General features: G+C 42.7%; 1 protein-coding gene and 1 long non-coding RNA gene across 5 annotated transcripts in view; both read left to right on the top strand.

The window, feature by feature from the left end:
• The window catches only part of LOC128832268 (uncharacterized), a 32,784-nt gene extending 26,468 nt beyond the window's left edge, over positions 1 to 6,316 (top strand). The window contains exon 3 of the long non-coding RNA XR_008443948.1: positions 6,223 to 6,316. This is a non-coding gene — a long non-coding RNA (uncharacterized LOC128832268). The remainder of the gene's footprint in view (positions 1 to 6,222) is intronic.
• A 7,135-nt stretch (positions 6,317 to 13,451) lies between these two features.
• Positions 13,452 to 18,521, top strand: part of FBXL2 (F-box and leucine rich repeat protein 2) — a 136,744-nt gene continuing 131,674 nt past the window's right edge. For all 4 annotated transcript variants that reach the window (XR_008443945.1, XR_008443944.1, XM_054019502.1 and 1 more), the window contains exon 1: positions 13,452 to 13,543. Coding sequence is in view for 2 of the 4 variants with exons in the window: in XM_054019502.1 (XP_053875477.1) it covers positions 13,541 to 13,543 (3 nt within the window). In the remaining 2 variants the exon portion in view is untranslated. The remainder of the gene's footprint in view (positions 13,544 to 18,521) is intronic.

The raw sequence follows: 18,521 nt of genomic DNA, 5'->3' as shown, positions 1-18,521 counted from the left end.
CCTAGATGAACCTATTAGAAGTGGGTGCACAACTGGTTGGAAAAGCATACTTAGAGTAGTTATCAATAGTTCACAGGCAAGCTAGAAGGGATATCAAGTGGGGTCCCGCAGGGATCTGTCTCAGGTTTGATTCTTTTCAATCTCTTCATAAATGATTTGGATAATGGTATATAAATGTACTCTCTAAAGTTTGCAGATAACACCAAGCTGAGAGGACAGCACTTTGGAGGACAGGATTATAATTCAAAATGATCTTACAAACTGGAGAAATGGTCTGAAATGAATAGGATGAAATTCAGTGAGGACAAATGCAAAGTACTACACTTGGGAAGGAATAATCAATTGCATAAATATAAAATGGGAAATGACTGCCTAGGAAGGAGTACTGAAGAAAAGGATCTGCTTCTGCATCACCATATGCATAATGTCCATGAACGTCTATGAGAGGTCCCCACATAGAGCCAAATTCTGGTTTCATTGAAATCAATGTAGTTTTGCCAATTGGCTTCATGGGATCATGATTTTGCCTGCAGAGAAGTTACAGTATCAGGCCCTTTCAGGTATACATTTTAAGGATTCATTATATTTTTACATACTGTATATTTGTTGTATTTCAGAGGAGTCCTTATTCATGTAAACTGTCTACACTTTTCCAATTCATTTTAAAAGGCCATCCTCGTACAACCACATATTCTTTAGACATGTGCCAGACAAGTAAAGAATAGCTTCTGCTGGATCGGTTTCCTGAGCAAGTTAGTAGGTAAGCTGAAACCTCCATGATTGTGCTAAGAAATCACTTATGATTGATTGGCTGTCAGTGTTTTCCATATAAAATGTAACTAAGAGAATTTTTTGGAAATTCATGGGCCAAATTCATCCCTGAACAAACTCCATTGACGTCAATGGAGTTACAACAGGGATTAATTTAGCTCTGTAACTGTCCAAGAAAGAAGCTGGTAAAGCACAAATATGGATATTTTGGCTTATCTTTATTATTCTTTTAAATAGATTAAAATACCACTGTCTGCAAGATGCGACAATATATTATGTAGGGATCCATAAATTGTCCTAACAATGTATCCAATCTGCAATTAATGTGATTTCCCCTATCAAAATTTATTCTACTCTTCATTAATAAGTATTTTAGGGCAGACATCCGAACAACTTGTTATTAGGACTTTACCAAGATTTAACTTAGCAGAAAATAACAATTATTTTTAGATCCCATGTATTCAATATTTCAAATGTACTTTGTTACATAAAGATTTGTAGATTATGGGAATTGTTTCAAAATACCGTCTTGGCTTTCATGTTGCATATTTTTCTAGGTTGCAAGCATTTTTGATATGTTGCAGTATTTCCAGTCAGCCATTAGTAACAGATTTAGCAGTTGTTTTAGTCTTCATAATTCTTGTTCTGTTTTGTATGCCATCAAAAATAATTTAGAGGCTGATCCTGAAAACACTTGCTACTGGGTGCAGTGCTTACTACCATAGTCCTCTTGAATGCACTTTACCTGGTAATAAAAGTGTGCAGGAGGTTGCAAGCATTCATTTGATTTTTGGGAAGACATTCTGACATCACATAGTTTTGCACTACAAGTCTATACCACATTCTAGGACTTCTGTGTTCTATTTCTTACACTGCCTCTAACCTGCTGTTACAAGTCTCATAATCTCTTTCCCCTCATTTTACCCAGGTGTAAAACAGATATAAATTGCCTGCTTCACTGGGGTATTGTGAGGATTGATTGATTTATCTTTTGACAAAATGCTTTGAGATCCTTGGATTGAAAAGCACTATTTTAAAGGTAAAATTTTCAGAAACCTTGGCCTAGCCTTCATTTATGCATGCACAATAACTGCACTCATAAATATTTTTATTTGAATTGCAAGAGTTGCTAGAGGCCTCAGTTGGGATCTTATTATGCTGAACATAACGTGTAACAAAAGATGGCCCCTGCCCTAAGGAGCATAAACTATAACTTGCACATACATTTCATAGCATTTTTATATATAGAACCCATTTGTGCTTCATTTGTCTACATAACATGGGTTTGTGCATGTATATTTTTTATTTGTGTGCAAAAGCATCAGTGTACAGAAATTATGTGCCCAAGTGATTGAGTGTTCAAAGTTGTTTGCACACACATACAAATTATGTTTTGAAAATTTGGCCCAACCAATGCAAAGAATCTATTTATTTACTTAATATTTCAATCACCAAAAGCCAATTGTACAGAACAGACTATCCTACCACAATAAATAATACAAAACAACCTGCTTATCTAGTTGCTTATGCTACATAGTAGAAGTTACAATGAGTTTTATGGTGTAGTCCTAGTCTGAAAATGTGTAATAGGTAATACCTTTGGAAACTCTGTTATGGAACTTTTGGAATAATTAAACTTGATGAAATATGCAAGGAGGTAAAAAAAAGAAAGTAAAGCATTTCCACACCCAATGGAAATTATTAATTTGGGAAGCAAACATTATTGAAATGAGCAATGTTTCTCATTCCCAACCAAAGCAATGTAACACATAACCTCCAGGTTATTTCTTCCTCTAGGCTCTCCAGTATGTCCTGTCTTTTCAGTGTTGTCTGGCCTTTGCCTGATCCAAAGCCTAATGGTTTCAATGGGCTCTGGATCAGGACCTTTGTGTCTTGTGAAGGTGCTTAAGAAATAATAATGGAAATGGTAGAAGGATAAAAATGTCTGTCTTACCAATGTAATGCCAGGTATTTCAAACCTGGAAGTTTTACTGGGGCATTCATACACAATATAGTTCATTCCCTTCTCAAAAGTCTAACATTTTTCTTCCCTTCCACTTCTATCCAGGAAAGTTCCATCATGGTTTACCTTTGATGCCCAACACAGCTTGATTTTTAGTTTATTTGACCAATGCCTATGTTAAGAGATTTTTTTCCAGGAGTAAAACCAACGTCATGAGAGTATTCCAAGTGAAACCAATCTATGTATTTAAGCAACTTGTTAAACATCCACTTGCTTAAATACTGAGACTGTAAACAAGTGTAAACAAATACAAAGAAGCAAAGTGAGCCAGGCAGGCAGTGAAGGAGGCCGAAGAGTGCCCTAGAGAATTTGTATGCCAAGCTTTTAAACAACGCACAGTTTGCTGGCAAAAAGATACATAGCACTGCAAAAAAGAGATGCAAAGCGAAGTATGGAATGTAAATGATGATCGGGGAGACTGCTGGTAACACCTGAACAAGTGAAAAAGAGATGGAAACAATACTTTGAGAGTCTCTTAAATGAGGCAAATCCCTTTAGGGTGGAGTTGCCAACTTGTGACCCTAAGGGTGATGCCTGAACCTAACGTAAGAGGAGGTGGTGAGAAATGCAGTCCAGGAAATGAAAAATGGTAAGGCCTGATGAAATTCCAGTGGACATGGTGAAAGTCTTACATGAGAGAGGTACAGTAGAACCTGAGAGTTACAAACATCAGAGTTACGAACTGACCAGTCAACCACACACCTCATTTGGAACTGGAAGTACGCAATCAGGCAGCAGCAGAGACAAATAACACAAGCAAATACAGTACAGTACTGTGTTAAATGTAAACTATTAAACATATAAATGGAAAGTTTAAAAAAAGATTTGACAAGGCAAGGAAACAGTTTCTGTGCTTGTTTCATTTAAATTAAGACGGTTAAAAGCAGAATTTTTCTTCTGCATAGTAAAGTTTCAAAGGTGTATTAAGTCAATGTTTAGTTGTAAACTTTTGAAAGCACAACCATAACATTTTGTTCAGAGTTACAAACATTTCAGAGTTACAAACAAGTTCCCTTCCCGAGGTGTTTGTAACTTTGAAGTTATACTGTATAAAATAATGAGTAGAGTAGTTAAAGCCATATAGTGAGACAAGTGAAGACTGGTGCAAATCTATCCTGGTCCCAGTACATAAGGAGGGAAGCATCCATCAATGTGGAGATATTTAGGGATAAAGATATTATTGCATGGGATGAAGATACTGGAATGTATCATGGACAATAGAATTAGAAAAATGGTGGAATCCCTCCTTGAATAAGAACAATCAGTTTTAGGAAGGGATGAGGAACCATAGATGCCATGTTTGTAATTTGTAAGTAATCGAGAAGTGGCTAGACTACCAACAGGATAGCTTCTGGGCTTTTATAGATGTAGAAAAAGTATACAATACAGTGGAAAGAAGGTACCTTGGTAGCTGGGTCACAGAAGACAGCAAACTTGAATATGAACTACAGTCCAAATTAGGGAGTGGTGGAAGTGTATGGAATAACATCTTAGGGGTTGTGGAAGACAAGCATAGGCCACTGAGCCTAAAAGCCCAACTGTATAGAACAACGGTGTGCCTCACAAAGCTGTATGGTGCAGAAGCCTGAGTGATAAAGAGATGGCAGGTTCAATACCTACAGATGTTTGAGATGAGATGTCTTCATGCCATAAGAGGACTTACATGAGGACACAGGTTTCTAACTGAAAGTATTAGGATGGAAATCCAAGTCTGAGATGTGGCTGACAAATCCAGGAAGCATTACTTTGTTGGTTTGGACACATGCAGAGGAGGAATGAAGGTGACCTGGTGAAGATAGTATGGCAGGAAAGGATAGAATAGAGATGCTGAGGAAATGATGGATGGATTGCATCAAACTAGATGGTAGGTAAGTGGATTTTAGTGCTTCCTCAGACATCCAATGATGGTGGATGCTTCCATGATGATATGACTCCAGTTGATAAGATACGGGGAAGAAAATTAAATTTCAACATTTTCAAGAAGCAAAACTGATGGAAACTACCACAGACCATTTCAGCTAAACTAAAGCTAGATGTATTACACTGTATTAATAGTTAGAATGTAGTAGTAATAATAATAATAATAAAAGTTCACATGTGGCAATAGTATTTAATTACCTGATTTAATCTTCTGCCCAGTTCAAAGTAGATTTTTGTAAAGCTTACAATTTATATTGTACCGAGTTATATCCACATGTGTTTGGCTTATGTAAAAATTATAAAACATATAAGATATGACACCCTCTACAAAATGTCAAAAAAACCTTATGTTTTATAATTTTTACATAAGCCAAACACATGTGGATATAACTCGGTACAATATAAATTGTAAGCTTTACAAAAATCTGCTTTGAACTGGGCAGAAGATTAAATCAGGTAATAAAATACTATTGCTACTTGTGAACTTTCTTTTTTATTTCAAAGCACATGAATCTTATTTCAGAAGTTGCGCATTCTTCAGATTTTGACTTAATGTTTTAAATATATCTCTAAGCCAAATATTTTAAACTATTGGCATATGCAGTATGTGGTTAAATAGACACTACAAGTCTGCACTGTATGGAAAGTTGGTCTATATTTGTGCAATGCAGATAGATATATGTGGCAGCAGATAAATATATGTGCTGTGTCCTTGGCAGTCACATAATTATTTTTTTTCAAACTTTCACCAGACTAGTTTTCTCAAACAGATATTTTCTGATGGTGAATATGATAGAAATTTCAACTTCCATTATTTAAATGAGAAATTAAACTAAAAACACTTGAGCTGTGATCTCCTGTCAAAACCACACAGTTAATAAAAATGTGCTTTGAAACACAATAATGAAGGTATCAAATCTATGTAAAATACATAGAAGGCAAATTCTGGTTTCAGTTATGCTACTGTAAATCTCAAGTGACTCCTGACTTCTCTACTTGCTTAATGGGACTACTCAGGTATGTAAGGAAAACCAGTTGTGTAAGTGTTTGCAAGACTAGGACCATAGTTTGTCAAGATCTAGCACACAGGAAATACTTGCCAAACTATGGTGCTCCATTATATTTGAGTGAATGATTACTGTAGATGTTAAAGTATGATAACTGATTAAATTCTTTAAATTTTTATTATAAATGCATTCCTCAAAAAACTTAATGCGGAGTTAAGCTTAACTGGCAGTGGCTCAACTCTTCCAGAATGTGAAATGGACCAATACTTAAACCCCTGAAACAGTTTGACCTTATCTCTTTATTTCCTAACTCAAACTCTGAAAACTAGGAGATACAGAGTTAAAGGTAATGTCTCCCTCATTACCCCAACAAAACCTTAACTCTGCCCCTTGGAATTGGCAGTAGGCCAAGGCCCCAACCAAACTTGATATATCCCTAATAAAATCGGCCATTTTGTTCTGCTGTGTAATATATGATACTAAACCATCATTCCTCTTCAGATACTCTGTCAGGAGAAAGGCCCTGCAGCTGCACCTGCTCAGTCTCCTGATGGCCTAGCAAGTCAACTAAGCTCCCTGATGGACTGCTCTGCTTGATTGGGTAAGGAAGCTAGCAAGCTGGTTCTTAGTCTAGCAGCAGCGATAGCTGGCTTGCTGCTCAATGCACATACCTGTGGATGCTTGTCTCACACTAAGCCCTGCACTCAGCCTTGTTTCAGTCCTTTCCCAGTCTCACTCCTGCCTCTGAATCAGGACTGCTCTTGCCTTCTCTGACTCTGGTTGTGATCTTCAGCTCCAATTCCTGGCTTATACTTGGTCTTGACCCTTGAGCCTAGAATTTGGGCTGTGACTAGGGTTCTGAGCTTTGTCCATGGCAACTAGGTTAGACTGCCTATGTCCTGGTATCCTGACACACTCCTATTGACCCTCACTGTTATTGATTCAGCATTAGTTGCTGCAAGCTGCCAGATCTGGCGCTGCCATTTTAGGAGTAGCTGTAGCTAAAAGAAGCAGGGATTTTTTTCCCCCATGGCTGTGGTGTGCAGGAGATCCAGACAGATGGTCACAATGACCTCTCCTGGATTTAATATCTAGGAATGAATACAAAAGTTTTAAAAATATATGTAGAGTTTTAGGGGCACTTGAACGGCTGCCACTGTCATCTCCAGAGGCTGATGTTTCACTCGGTATGTCAAGAAGATAGGGGATTAAAAGTGCTTCACCCCTTTCTAGCACTCATTTGTATATTCTCATTGTCCGCCTGAACACCACACTGCACTGGCATTTACACAATGCCTTGCACCCCCTCTATGCTCTGTTGCACTATTGCCCTGGGGAGTTGTAGCGGGCTATTGGTACACACAAAGGCTCAGCCAGGACTAATGGAAGATAATTTCCCAGAGGAAATTCTTTGGATAAGGCTGAATAACTGTTAACATCTGGCAAGTCTGTGGTGATTTGTCTGGAAGAGGCAGAGATTGAGTATATGTGGTGCGTAGCTACCTCATGTTCACTAAGCCTGACCTAAACTTGAACTTTATCTTAGTGAAGATTTTTCTCTACATTATCAGTATGCACTTTTTATGCTCCCCCTCCTGATGTTTGCGAAGAGTACAGTCCTATTTTTCTCATAGGGACTCATTAGGGCAGTGCTCAAAGGGTGCAGTTAACATCCTCCCTATGGTATTGGAGACATTACCTTAACTCTGTTTTTTCTGTTTTTAAGAAGGTTACATGGAAGAGTATGGGATACTGCCAGTCAAACTTAGCTCTGTGTTAACTTTCTTGGACAGTGAATTTCCCTTGTTTTTGCAGAAGTGGGATGTGATTGAGGACCATCTGTCTGGGTGAGGGATGAAGAACTATCCAGGAAACACCTCACTGTTACTCAACAACCAGCTCTGCCCTCTTGCCAGCCCCCTTTGGTCCTTTTAAAATTCCAGCCCAAATGCCAAGGGTCAAATTTGAAAAAAGAAAAGGGTGGTGGTACTCTTTAAAGCTCTGCTCATGTGAAATGCAAGAATGAGATGCTACTTACAGTAAATGGTGCAGATACTCAAAATATGATTGTGTGTGCTGCTTGGCTCCCCCTCATTGGGACATCCATAGGATAATGTGGTCTGGTTGGCTCCTTCTTGTTTGGGGGTGAGAGGAATCTTGTTTAAGGTGAAAAAAAAAAAGTGGCAAAGTCTGCCAAACACCACCCATTTGTGGCACCAAAATGAGTAGTCACTTAGGCCATGGGTGTGGTAGTTTTGGGTATGCTCCAACAGGTTCCCTGTTGCTGGAATCAGACTCCATGAGAGCAAGCAGTTAAGGCAGCTGCTTTGCAAAAGGCCACATGGAAGTGAACCCAGGAGTAGAAAGCAGGCTGTTGTCCCTAACTGTGAAGCATTTTGCAGTAGGTTAGTGATTACTGTTAACCCTCCAACAGGGAAGCATGGCAATGTTAATTATAAAAAGGGGAAATTGGGAGGGAAACAGGGCTGGCTCTAGGCACCAGGGTTCCAAGCATGTGCTTGGGGTGGCACTCCTTTTTTTTTTTTTTTTGGCTTCGGTGGCGGCAAAAAACCTGGAGCCGGCCCTGGAGGAAAAATTCATTTCTTTTATTTTAATTGTAAACTTTGAATGTTGTTTGATTTTAGCCAAACTGTTTTAGTTAAATTGTCTCAACTAGTATGATTCACCAACTTCTCTTTTAAGTATGATAATGGGGAAAGAGTCATTGATATTTTGCTTCTCTCAGTTTTGTATTTTCTTGTAATGGGTGTTTAAAAAAATCTATATACATAACTGAGTGGTTGATAATCAGTTAGCTGATTGGCTAACAGTGATTTCAGCAGAGGAAGTGGAAGTGTCTGCACGGATTCCAGCTGAAGATTCCTACAAGCAAATGGAGGGAAGATGTTGCTTTTGACTCAGCAGCCTGTATAGATTTGGTGATCAAAGACTCTAACTGAGGCTACATCTACACTACAGGGGGGAGTCGATTTAAGATACGCAAATTCAGCTACGTGAATAGCGTAGCTGAATTCGACGTATCGCAGCCGACTTACCCTGCTGTGAGGACAGTGGCAAAATCGACCTCTGCGGCTTCCTGTCGATGGCGCTTACTCCCACCTCCGCTGGTGGAGTAAGAGCGTCAATTCGGGGATCGATTGTCGCGTCCCGACGGGACGCGATAAAGCGATCCCCGAGAGGTCGATTTCTACCCGCCGATTCAGGCGGGTAGTGTAGACCTAGCCTGAGACTCACGTGAGCTCAACAAAAGCTTTGGGGAACTCTGAGTTTCTTCTCACTGTGTTTCTCTGAGGACTGACCTGTTTAGATTTAGTTTTCTTTAAGTTTATGTAAAACTGAAGATAATAGCCATGATACATTGGAAACATTGTTATTTGTTTTTTTTCTTTATCTTAAGATTTACAATGTTGATATTTAATTAAATTCCTTTTGTTCTTTTGGGGATTTGAATGTGGGGAGGGAAGTTGACCCTGTGCAATCCTTGCTGAAAATCCTTAGACTGAATTCTGGGTTCCCTACTTGCCTTGGCTCCATGCAACTCCCAGAAGTAACCGGCATGTCCCTTGGGCTCCTAGGCACAGTGGCGGCTAGGAGGGTCTCTGCACACTGCACTGACTCTGCAGTCAGGGCCGGCTCCAGGCACCAGCACACCAAGCAGGTGCTTGGGGCGGCCAATGGAAAGGGGTGGCACGTCTGGTTCTTCGGCGGCAATTCAGCGGCGGGTCCTTCAGTCCCTCTCAAAGGGAAGGACCTGCCGCCGAATTGCAGCTGAAAAATAAAGCGGCGGCGGTAGAGCTGCCGCCAAAGTGCCACCGATCACGGCTTTTTTTTTTTTTTTTCCTGCTGCTTGGGGTGGCAAAAATGCTGGAGCCCGGCCAGGAACCATGGCCAATGGGAGCTGCGTGGGCAGTGCCTGCAGGCAGGGGCAGCACGCAGAGCTGCCTGGCTGCCCCTGAACCTAGGAGCCGGACATGCCGGTTGTTTTGTGGGCGCTGCCTGAGGTAAGCGCTGCCCAGCCAGAGCCTGCATACCTCATCCCCCCCCACCCCAGCCCTAACCCCCTCCCACACTCCAAACCCCTTGGCCCCAGCCCGGAGCCCCCTCCTGCACTCCAACCACCTTGCTGCAGCCCTGAGCTCCCTTCCACACCCAAACTCCCTCCCAGAGCCTGCCCCCCACACCCTCTCCTGCCCCCCAACCCACTGCCCCAGCACTGTGACAGTGGGGGAGAGCAAGTAACAGAGGGAGGGGGGAATGGAGTGAATGGGGTAAGGGCCTCATAGAAGGGGCAGGGCCTTGGGGCAGGAGGCGGGGCAGGGGTGTTTGGTTTTGTGCAATTAGAAAGTTGGCAACCCTACCTGGGTTTTTTAGACTCTAGGGAAGGGCAATGAAGTGAACTCTAGCCCAGTGGTCTCCAAAGTGGGGTGCATGCAAGAGGATCCTTGGGGGTGCACTGCAGGAGGAGCCCTTTTGTTGTTGTTGTTGTTTTTTTAATGCTTTGGCAGTTCGGGCGGGAGTCCGAGCAGGTTTTTTTTTCCTTTGGTAAAAATGGTAGAGCCAGTGCGGCAGGGGGTGCGTGCTCAAAAATTTTTACTGATAGGGATGCGCGATCAAAAAAGTTTGGAGACCACGGCTCTAGCCCACCCAAAAGTTACACAGGCTATTTCCATATGGACTCTGGACTAGTGCAGCAACAAACAATTTGTATTGTTAATCAATGTAAAGGGAATGAACAAAAATCCGTCCCTAACTGGGAATAGTGAGTTCGTGTATTTCTTTTGTGGTCTTTTGTTCCTTAAAAATGTAAAGGTCAAGATGGAGCAACCCTTGCTGGGATCTATTGTCTCTGCCGGCCTTATCTCCCAGGGTCTGTCTACACTACAAAATTAGGTTGATTTAGTAGAAGTCGATTTTTTTTAGAAATCGATTTGATACAGTCAATTGTGTGTGTCCTCACTAAGCGCATTAAGTCGGTGGTGTGCATCCACAGTATCAAGGCTAGCATCAACTTTCATAGCTTTGCACTGTGGTAGCTATCCCACAGTTCCTGCAGTCTCCGCTGCCCATTGGAATTCTGAGTTGAGCTCCCAATGCCTGATGGGGCAAAAACATTGTTGTGGGTGGTTCTGGGTACATGTCGTCAGGCCCCCCTCCCTCAGTGAAAACAACGGCAAAAAATCATTTCTCGCCTTTTTTCCTGGGTTACCCGTGCAGACGACATACCACGGCAAGCATGGAACCGGCTCAGCTCACTGTCACCATATGTCTCCTAGGTGCTGCTGCCAGACACGGTACTGCAGTGCTACACAGCAGCATCCCCTTGCCTTGCCTTGCGGACGGCAGATGGTACAATACGACTGCTAACTGTCGTCATTGTCCCGTGGGTGCTCCTGGCCGACCTTGGTTAGGTTGGTCAGGGGTGCCTGTGCAGACATGGGTGCTCCTGGCTGGCCTTGGTGAGGTCGGACAGGGGCGCCTGGACAAAAATGGGAATGACTCCAGATCATTCCCTTCTTTGTTTCGTCTAATGAAGATTCAGTCCTGTCTGGAATATCATGCCAGCTGGAGGCTTCTGCCTCAGGCTGCTCTCCCAGTTGGCAGCACCGCGCAGTCGCACCTATCCCAGCCTACCCCTTGCTCCCATGGCTCATGAAGTCTGGACAGTAGTAAGGAGCAGTTCAACTATAGGCTGAGCAAGTGCATAATGGTGTTAGAATGTGTCCTTTGGATGTTTAAAAGCTCGCTGGCACAGTTTACTGACTCGGTTAGACCTCAGGGAAACTAATATTCCCATCATTACTGCTTGCTCCATAATATCTGTGAGCGTAAGGGAGAGACGTTTATGGAGGGGTGGAAGGTTGAGGCAAATCGTCAGGCTGCTGATTACAGGCAGCCAGACACCACTGTGGTTAGAAGAGTGCAGCAGGGCGCGCTATGCATCAGAGAAGCTTTGAAAACCAGTTTCATGACTGGCCAGGCTACGGTGTGAAAGTTCTGTTTGTTTTTCCTTGATAAAACACGCCCTCCCTGATTCACTCTACTTCCCTGTAAGCCAAACTCCCTCCCCTCCCCCCTTTGATCTCCGCTTGCAGAGGCAATAAAATCATTGTTGTTTCAAATTCATGCATTCTTTATTAATTTGTCACACAAATGGGGGGGATAACTGCCAAGGTAGCCCGGGAGGGGTGGGGGAGGAGGGAAGCATAGGGGTGGGGTAGTTGTAGGGGCACCCCCTAGAATGGCATGCAGCGCATCATAGAAGCGGCATGTCTGGGGCTCTGACCCAGAGTGGCCGTTTGCTTCTCTGGTTCTTTGGTAGGCTTGCCTGAGCTCCTTAACTTTCACGCGGCACTGCTGCTGGTCCCTGTTATAACCTCTTCATGCCCTTGGAGATTTTTTTCAAATATTCCGGCATTTCATCTTTTGGAATGGAGTTCAGATAGCATGGATTCGTCTCCCCATACAGCGATCAGATCCAGTACCTCCTGTTCAGTCCATGCTGGAGCTCTTTTGCGATTCTGGGAATCCATAGTCACCTGTGCTGATCAGCTTGCCACACTGGCCAAACAGGAAATGAAATTCAAAAGTTCATGGGGCTTTTCCTGTCTACCTCCAGGATGTCCAGTGCAGCGGAGTTGAGAGTGCTGTCCAGAGCGGTCACAATGGAGCACTCTGGGATAGCTCCCGGAGGCCAATACTGTCAAATTGCGTCCACACTACCCCAAATTCGACCCAGCAAGGCTGATTTCAGCGCTAATCCCCTCATGGGGGAGGAGTACCTAAATCGATTTAAAGAGCCCTTTAAGTCGACAAAAATGGCTTCTTCGTGTGGACGGGTGCAGGGTTGAATCAATCGAACGCTGCTAAATTTGACCTAAACTCATAGTTTAGACCACGGCCCAGATTTCAGACTTTAGGCTCTGGCAAGATGCCAGCAAGGACCCCAAATGGATGTAAGCTGCAAAGGTCTATGGGAAAGTTATCATGGGCTTTAATGCTATTTCTATGCACAGGGTACCCACAGTATCCTGTCATTACTTAGCCCTTGAGCCAACCTAAGTTGCTGAGGACCCTGAGGTAATATCTTTCTCTCTTTATCTCTCACCAACAGAAGTTGGTCCAATAAAAGATATTCCTTCCCCCTGGTTTCCACCTTTCCTATCATGGGGGAGACCCCTGCACTGCTTATTGGAGCGGTTCTTTCAAATCCCGAGAGCAAAAACCCTTGCAGGGCAGGTGCCTGGAAAGCCTGGCAACGGGCCTGTTTCTTCGGCGTAGGATTACATGGGCACAAGGTGGCAGGCTAACGGGGACAGTGACTGCGCTGGCCCGAGAACCCTCTCGCCTCTAGGGCTTGTATCTGCCTGGCGTCTAGGAGACGTGGCACGTGCCCTCCCGCAGCTGCTCTTTGTGGCGAGGGGCAGAGAGGCGCAGCCACCCCGGGCCTCTAGGGGGCGTTGCTGCCACCAGAGTGTTCGCCCTCCCTCCCCACCAGCCACCCTGCATTCAAGCCGCGTCTCCTCTCCCGCCCCGGCCAACTTCCTCGGGCTCCGCCTCCCCGCGGACACGTGACCTCTGATGCGTGCACGCGCCACCCCGGCGCCACCCCTATCTCTTCCCCTCTCCGCCCCTTCTGGGCACGTGAGGGGATGAACTGAATCAGCAGGGGTGTTCCCGGTCACGTGCCCCACTGGTCTTGCCCACTCGGTTCGGCTGCGCGCGCAGACCCTGCGCTTGGCAGTGGCTGCTCTGGGCTCCTTGTCACCAGGACAACCGGCCCCGCCGCACCGCGTTTGCCATGGTGAGTGTCGTCCCCCCCGCGACTCGAGCGCCCTGGCTGGGGGGAAAGCTGAAGGGTGCGGTGCGGGGGGGGAGGCTGATGGGTGTTGGGGGGGAAAGGCTGAGGGGGGAGGTGCGAAAGGCTGAGGGGTGCGGTACGGGGGGAAAGGCTGAGGGGGGAGGGGTGTTGCGGGGGGGGAGGGGTGCGGTGCGGGGGAAAGGCTGAGAGGTGCGGTGCGGGGGGAAAGGCTGAGGGGGGAGGGGTGTTGCGGGGGGAAGGCTGAGGGGTGCGGTGCGGGGGGAGGGTTTGGTGCGGGGGGAAGGCTGAGGGGTGCGGTGCGGGGGGAAAGGCTGGGGGGGTGTTGCGGGGGGGAGGGGTGCGGTGCGGGGGAAAGGCTGGGGGGGTGTTGCGGGGGGGAGGGGAAAGGCTGAGGGGTGTTGGGGGGGAGGGGTGCGGTGACTGAGTAGAAGGGAAGGGAATGGGGGTATGTTTATGGCCTGGGAGGGATGTGTACGCTGTGGTATGTATCTCTGTGTTTGAGGAGGGAGGTATGTGTATGAAGCCTGTTTCCCCTTACTCCTCGAGGGGATCCCGAACCTCAGTTGTTTCACAGTGGTTGCTTCCTGTTGAAGGGGAGCAAAGCTCTGCCATGCTTTGATATACTTGGGGATACTCTTGTCTTTTAAGGTAGAAGGTTGTATAACCAGAGATCTGTACAGGTTTAATCAAATGTTGTATATGCACAGAGGTAGTATCCTCTGCTCTACCAGCTGAGCTATAATCTTGTAGTGTCCTCATACGTGTGAAAAATATAAATGATAGCAGGAGCTCTAGGAAGAAGAGAGGTGTGGATGTATCTTGTGTTTTTGTTAACTTTGATTCTCTATAGGGTTTTTAGTTAGTGATAACTTGTGAAAGGTTTCTTTCGTTTTCCTCCACCCAAGCATTTTCATCCTCTCTTCCTTCTCTCCAACCTTGCTACTAATCTGTACATTTTAAATGTGTGTTCATTTAAAAGAAACAAATAAAAACCTATTGGGAAATGCAAAGGGAGATTTCCTTTGGCTGCAGTACGCTGTTTTTCTGTGTAATTCAATTTTGTTTCTGGGAGGAAGACAATTAATTGTGGAGGCCGTCTTTATGCTAGGTTTGATCTGGAAATCTCCATTACACCAGACGGACTTCAGATGGTTGCTGACACTTTTACCACCATTTCATTTAATACTGCTGAGAGCAATATTCAGTGACCTGATGTGCACCCCTTTCCACTTCCCCCTCCAAAAAAGTGTCCTGTCTGCACTGGTGTTTCCATTATCACTTCCAACAGAGGAGCTGCATTGATGGAGTACTTCCAAATAAGTCTAAAATAGGCACAACTCATCTTCTAAATGTATGGAAAACTAAAATTTTGAAAATAAAACATTGACATTGTATAAATGAATGTATTGCGTAAGTAGATGCTTTCTAGCTACTGAGATTCAATTATCAGGGGGTAGCCGTGCTAGTCTGTATCCACAAAAACAACGAGGAGTCCGGTGGCACTTTAAAGACTAACCGATTTATTTGGGCATAAGCTTTCATGGGTAAAAGACCCACTTCTTCAGATGCATGGAGTGAAAATTACAGATGCAGGCATTACAGATGCAGGCATTATTATACTATATAATATATAGTATTATATAGTATAATAATGCCTGCATCTGTAATTTTCACTCCATGCATCTGAAGAAGTGGGTCTTTTACCCATGAAAACTTATGCCCAAATAAATCAGTTAGTTTTTAAGGTGCCACTGGACTCCTCGTTGTTTTTGAGATTCAATTATAGACTTTCTTTGAAGAATGTCGTAAGGGATTTTCCCTTTTTGGTGGTAGAGGTTCTAATTAAAAGTTTTTTTGCAGTCTCATTCCAACAAACTTGCAATTTGGAAAGTAAACAGGCAATGTAGTTCACAGGTGAAATCAAGTTAATGATGCTAGATAAGCTTTCTTGTTGTTCTAATTTGAGTCTAGTTGTTGAGCAGCCCCATACTTTTAATTTGAAGGCTAATCAAAAAGGCCTGTTAATGAATGGAATATATTGTTTTTGATTTTCCAATATTTACTATGTGAACACTTTTTTACATGGACCATTCTCTTTTTATAAAGAGTATAACAAGTAAGGCTACTTTCCCCACTTTCTTTCAGATCTGCATAATTTCAATAGTTTGCTGTTAAATCGAATGAGCAAGAAATTATGTTGACCAGTTAACACCGGGTGTTATAATCGTGAAACAATGATGTTCCCTGCAAAATAGGGAAGTAAAAGGGAAGTAAATTAGGGCTACAGAGGTGCCTTTTAAAGTTAGTCTGAGATAAGGTAGGGCTGCTAAATGTGGGGTTTTTTTTTTGTTTTGTTTATTTTAAATGAGAGCCAGAGTCAGATTTCCGCTGATGTATAGCAGCTCTTTTAGCTTGGTCTAGGAAAGCAACACTAATTTCAGAATTATAGCAATGTTGTTTTGAATGGTAATCTTAGATCACTTAAATGGTGAATATTAGCAGTCTTTCAGGTGCTTTGTGAACTAAAAGTCCGTAACTTGGTATAACTTGTTAACTAAATGTACAGTAATTCTGTCCTTGTTCATGAGAGTTTTTGGATACAGAAAAGGAAGATGACAAAGAGTTGAGTGAGATGGATTTCATAATTTGAGTTTTTTTCATAATGATTCTGTTTGGAGCTCTTTCAGCCAATTAGCTAGCCACTTAGTTAATGTACATTCCTTACAATACATATTTCTGATACATTCCTAATTTCATTCTCTAGCGAAATGCCACATCTGTTTGTTTCTAATAACCTTTTTATTTCCTATTTAAAATTAATTTCCCTGTTCTGAGAGTACTTACACATTTTGTAAAACTGATTTTTTTTTTCCAGTTGTCATCTGAAATAGTGATGTAACCCAGCTTTCCTGTTTTAAACTCATGCAAAGTTGGAGTTTAGTGATATTTTTAAAGTTCTCTCTTTTAAAGAGTGCAATATTTTATTTATAGTTTATGAAGAACAAAGCCTGCTCTCTGATCCATCGCTCAATATTGTAAAATGCTATGAATGTGAGAGGATGTGCAAATGGCATGTTTTCATGCAGCAGAAGTTGACATTATATTAGATTATTTTTGATCCTTGGGATTTGGTTATTGTAGTCCCTGTGAACAGCATTCTAGTGTAGATTGCTTCTGAAACTGTATAATGAATAACAAGTATTCATTTTGTACTTATAAAGTTTCTTGAATGGTCAATGGGAATATCTTCAAATACCTGAAATCCAGGTTCAGGTGTACACAAGTTTTTAATTTTAGTCTACTCAATTTATCATTATTAGTGAGAATAGAAAATCAAACTAATGGAATCTGATAACAGATGCAAGAGAGGTTCTAGAGTCATGGAACCCTTGCTTGACTATTACATGATCAAAATTGTTAATTGCAGTTTGTGTGACTTTTCAATTTAATCAGCGGAATCTAAAAAGATTCAAAACATTAAAAAATTGCTGTTGCTAAAATCAAACCAAATACTGTAAAATGGGAAATCGTTGACATTTTCTTATAATTTAAGAGAATAATATCCCATTTTAAAAGCTGAAATAGAATTGACAATTTGAAATTAAAACAGATTTGTAATTTAAGATTCATTTTTGGTAGATTCCTTGTTTGTTTTATTTTGGGAAGGACAGCCCATTAAAATATATCTTTGATTTAAAGAACTACAAAACAGTTGAGTGTTTTTGTACATTTGGACTAAATTTTTTGCCATTAGATATGTGCCTTAAAGATATGATTTATGTTTTGTTTTGGGGGGAATATATTAGAAGAATATATGCATAGTAAGTCTCTAGGCAGAGATGGCGTTCACCTTTCGAGAAGGGGAAAGTCCCTATTTGGACACAGACTGGCTAACCTAGTGAGGAGGGCTTTAAACTAGGTTCGACGGGGACAGGTGAGCAAAGCCCACAGGTAAATGGGGAACATGGAGCCCTGGGAGATGGGTCGGAAACAAGAGGGAGTGTGGGCTATAATGGCCGAGAGAAAGGAGGGTCAGGGCAAAACTGGGAGGCAAGATCGAACCAGTATCTTAAATGCCTATATACAAATGCGAGAAGTATGGGTAATAAGCAGGAAGAACTGGAAGTGCTAATAAATAAATACAACTATGACATTGTTGGCATCACTGAAACTTGGTGGGATAATACACATGATTGGAATGTTGGTGTGGATGGGTACAGCTTGCTCAGGAAGGATAGACGGGAAAAAGGGAGGAGGTGTTGCCTTATATATTAAAAATGTACACACTTGGTCTGAGGTGGAGATGGACATAGGAGACGGAAGTGTTGAGAGTCTCTGGGTTAGGCTAAAAGGGGTAAAAAAGAAGGGTGATGACATGCTAGGCGTCTACTACAGGTCACCTAACCAGGTGGAAGAGGTGGATGAGGCTTTTTTTAAATAACTAACAAAATCATCCAAAGCCCAAGATTTGGTGGTGATGGGGGACTTCAACTATCCAAATATATGTTGGGAAAATAACACAGCAGGGCCCAGACTAGCCAACAAATTCTTGGACTGCATTGCAGACAACTTTTTATTTCAAAAAGTTGAAAAACCTACTGGGGGGAAGCTATTCTAGACTTGATTTTAACAAATAGGGAGGAACTCGTTGAGAATTTGAAAGTAGAAGGCAGGTTGGGTGAAAGTGATCATGAAATCATAGAGTTTGCAATTCTAAGGAAGGGTAGAAGGGAGTACAGCAAAACAGAGACAATGGATCTCAGGAAGGCAGATTTTGGTAAGCTCAGAGAGCTGATAGGTAAGGTCCCATGGGAATCAAGACTGAGGGGAAAAACAACTGAGGAGAGTTGGCAGTTTTTCAAAGGGACACTATTAAGGGCCCAAAAGCAAGCTATTCCGCTGGTTAGGAAAAAGAGAAAATGTGGCAAAAGACCAACTTGGCTTAACCATGAGATCTTGC

This window comes from Malaclemys terrapin, chromosome 2 (genome assembly GCF_027887155.1).
Source record: "Malaclemys terrapin pileata isolate rMalTer1 chromosome 2, rMalTer1.hap1, whole genome shotgun sequence".
Classification (NCBI taxonomy): Eukaryota; Metazoa; Chordata; order Testudines; family Emydidae; genus Malaclemys; species Malaclemys terrapin.
Note: the sequence above shows the minus strand (reverse complement) of the source record. Positions and strands in the feature narration are given on the sequence as shown.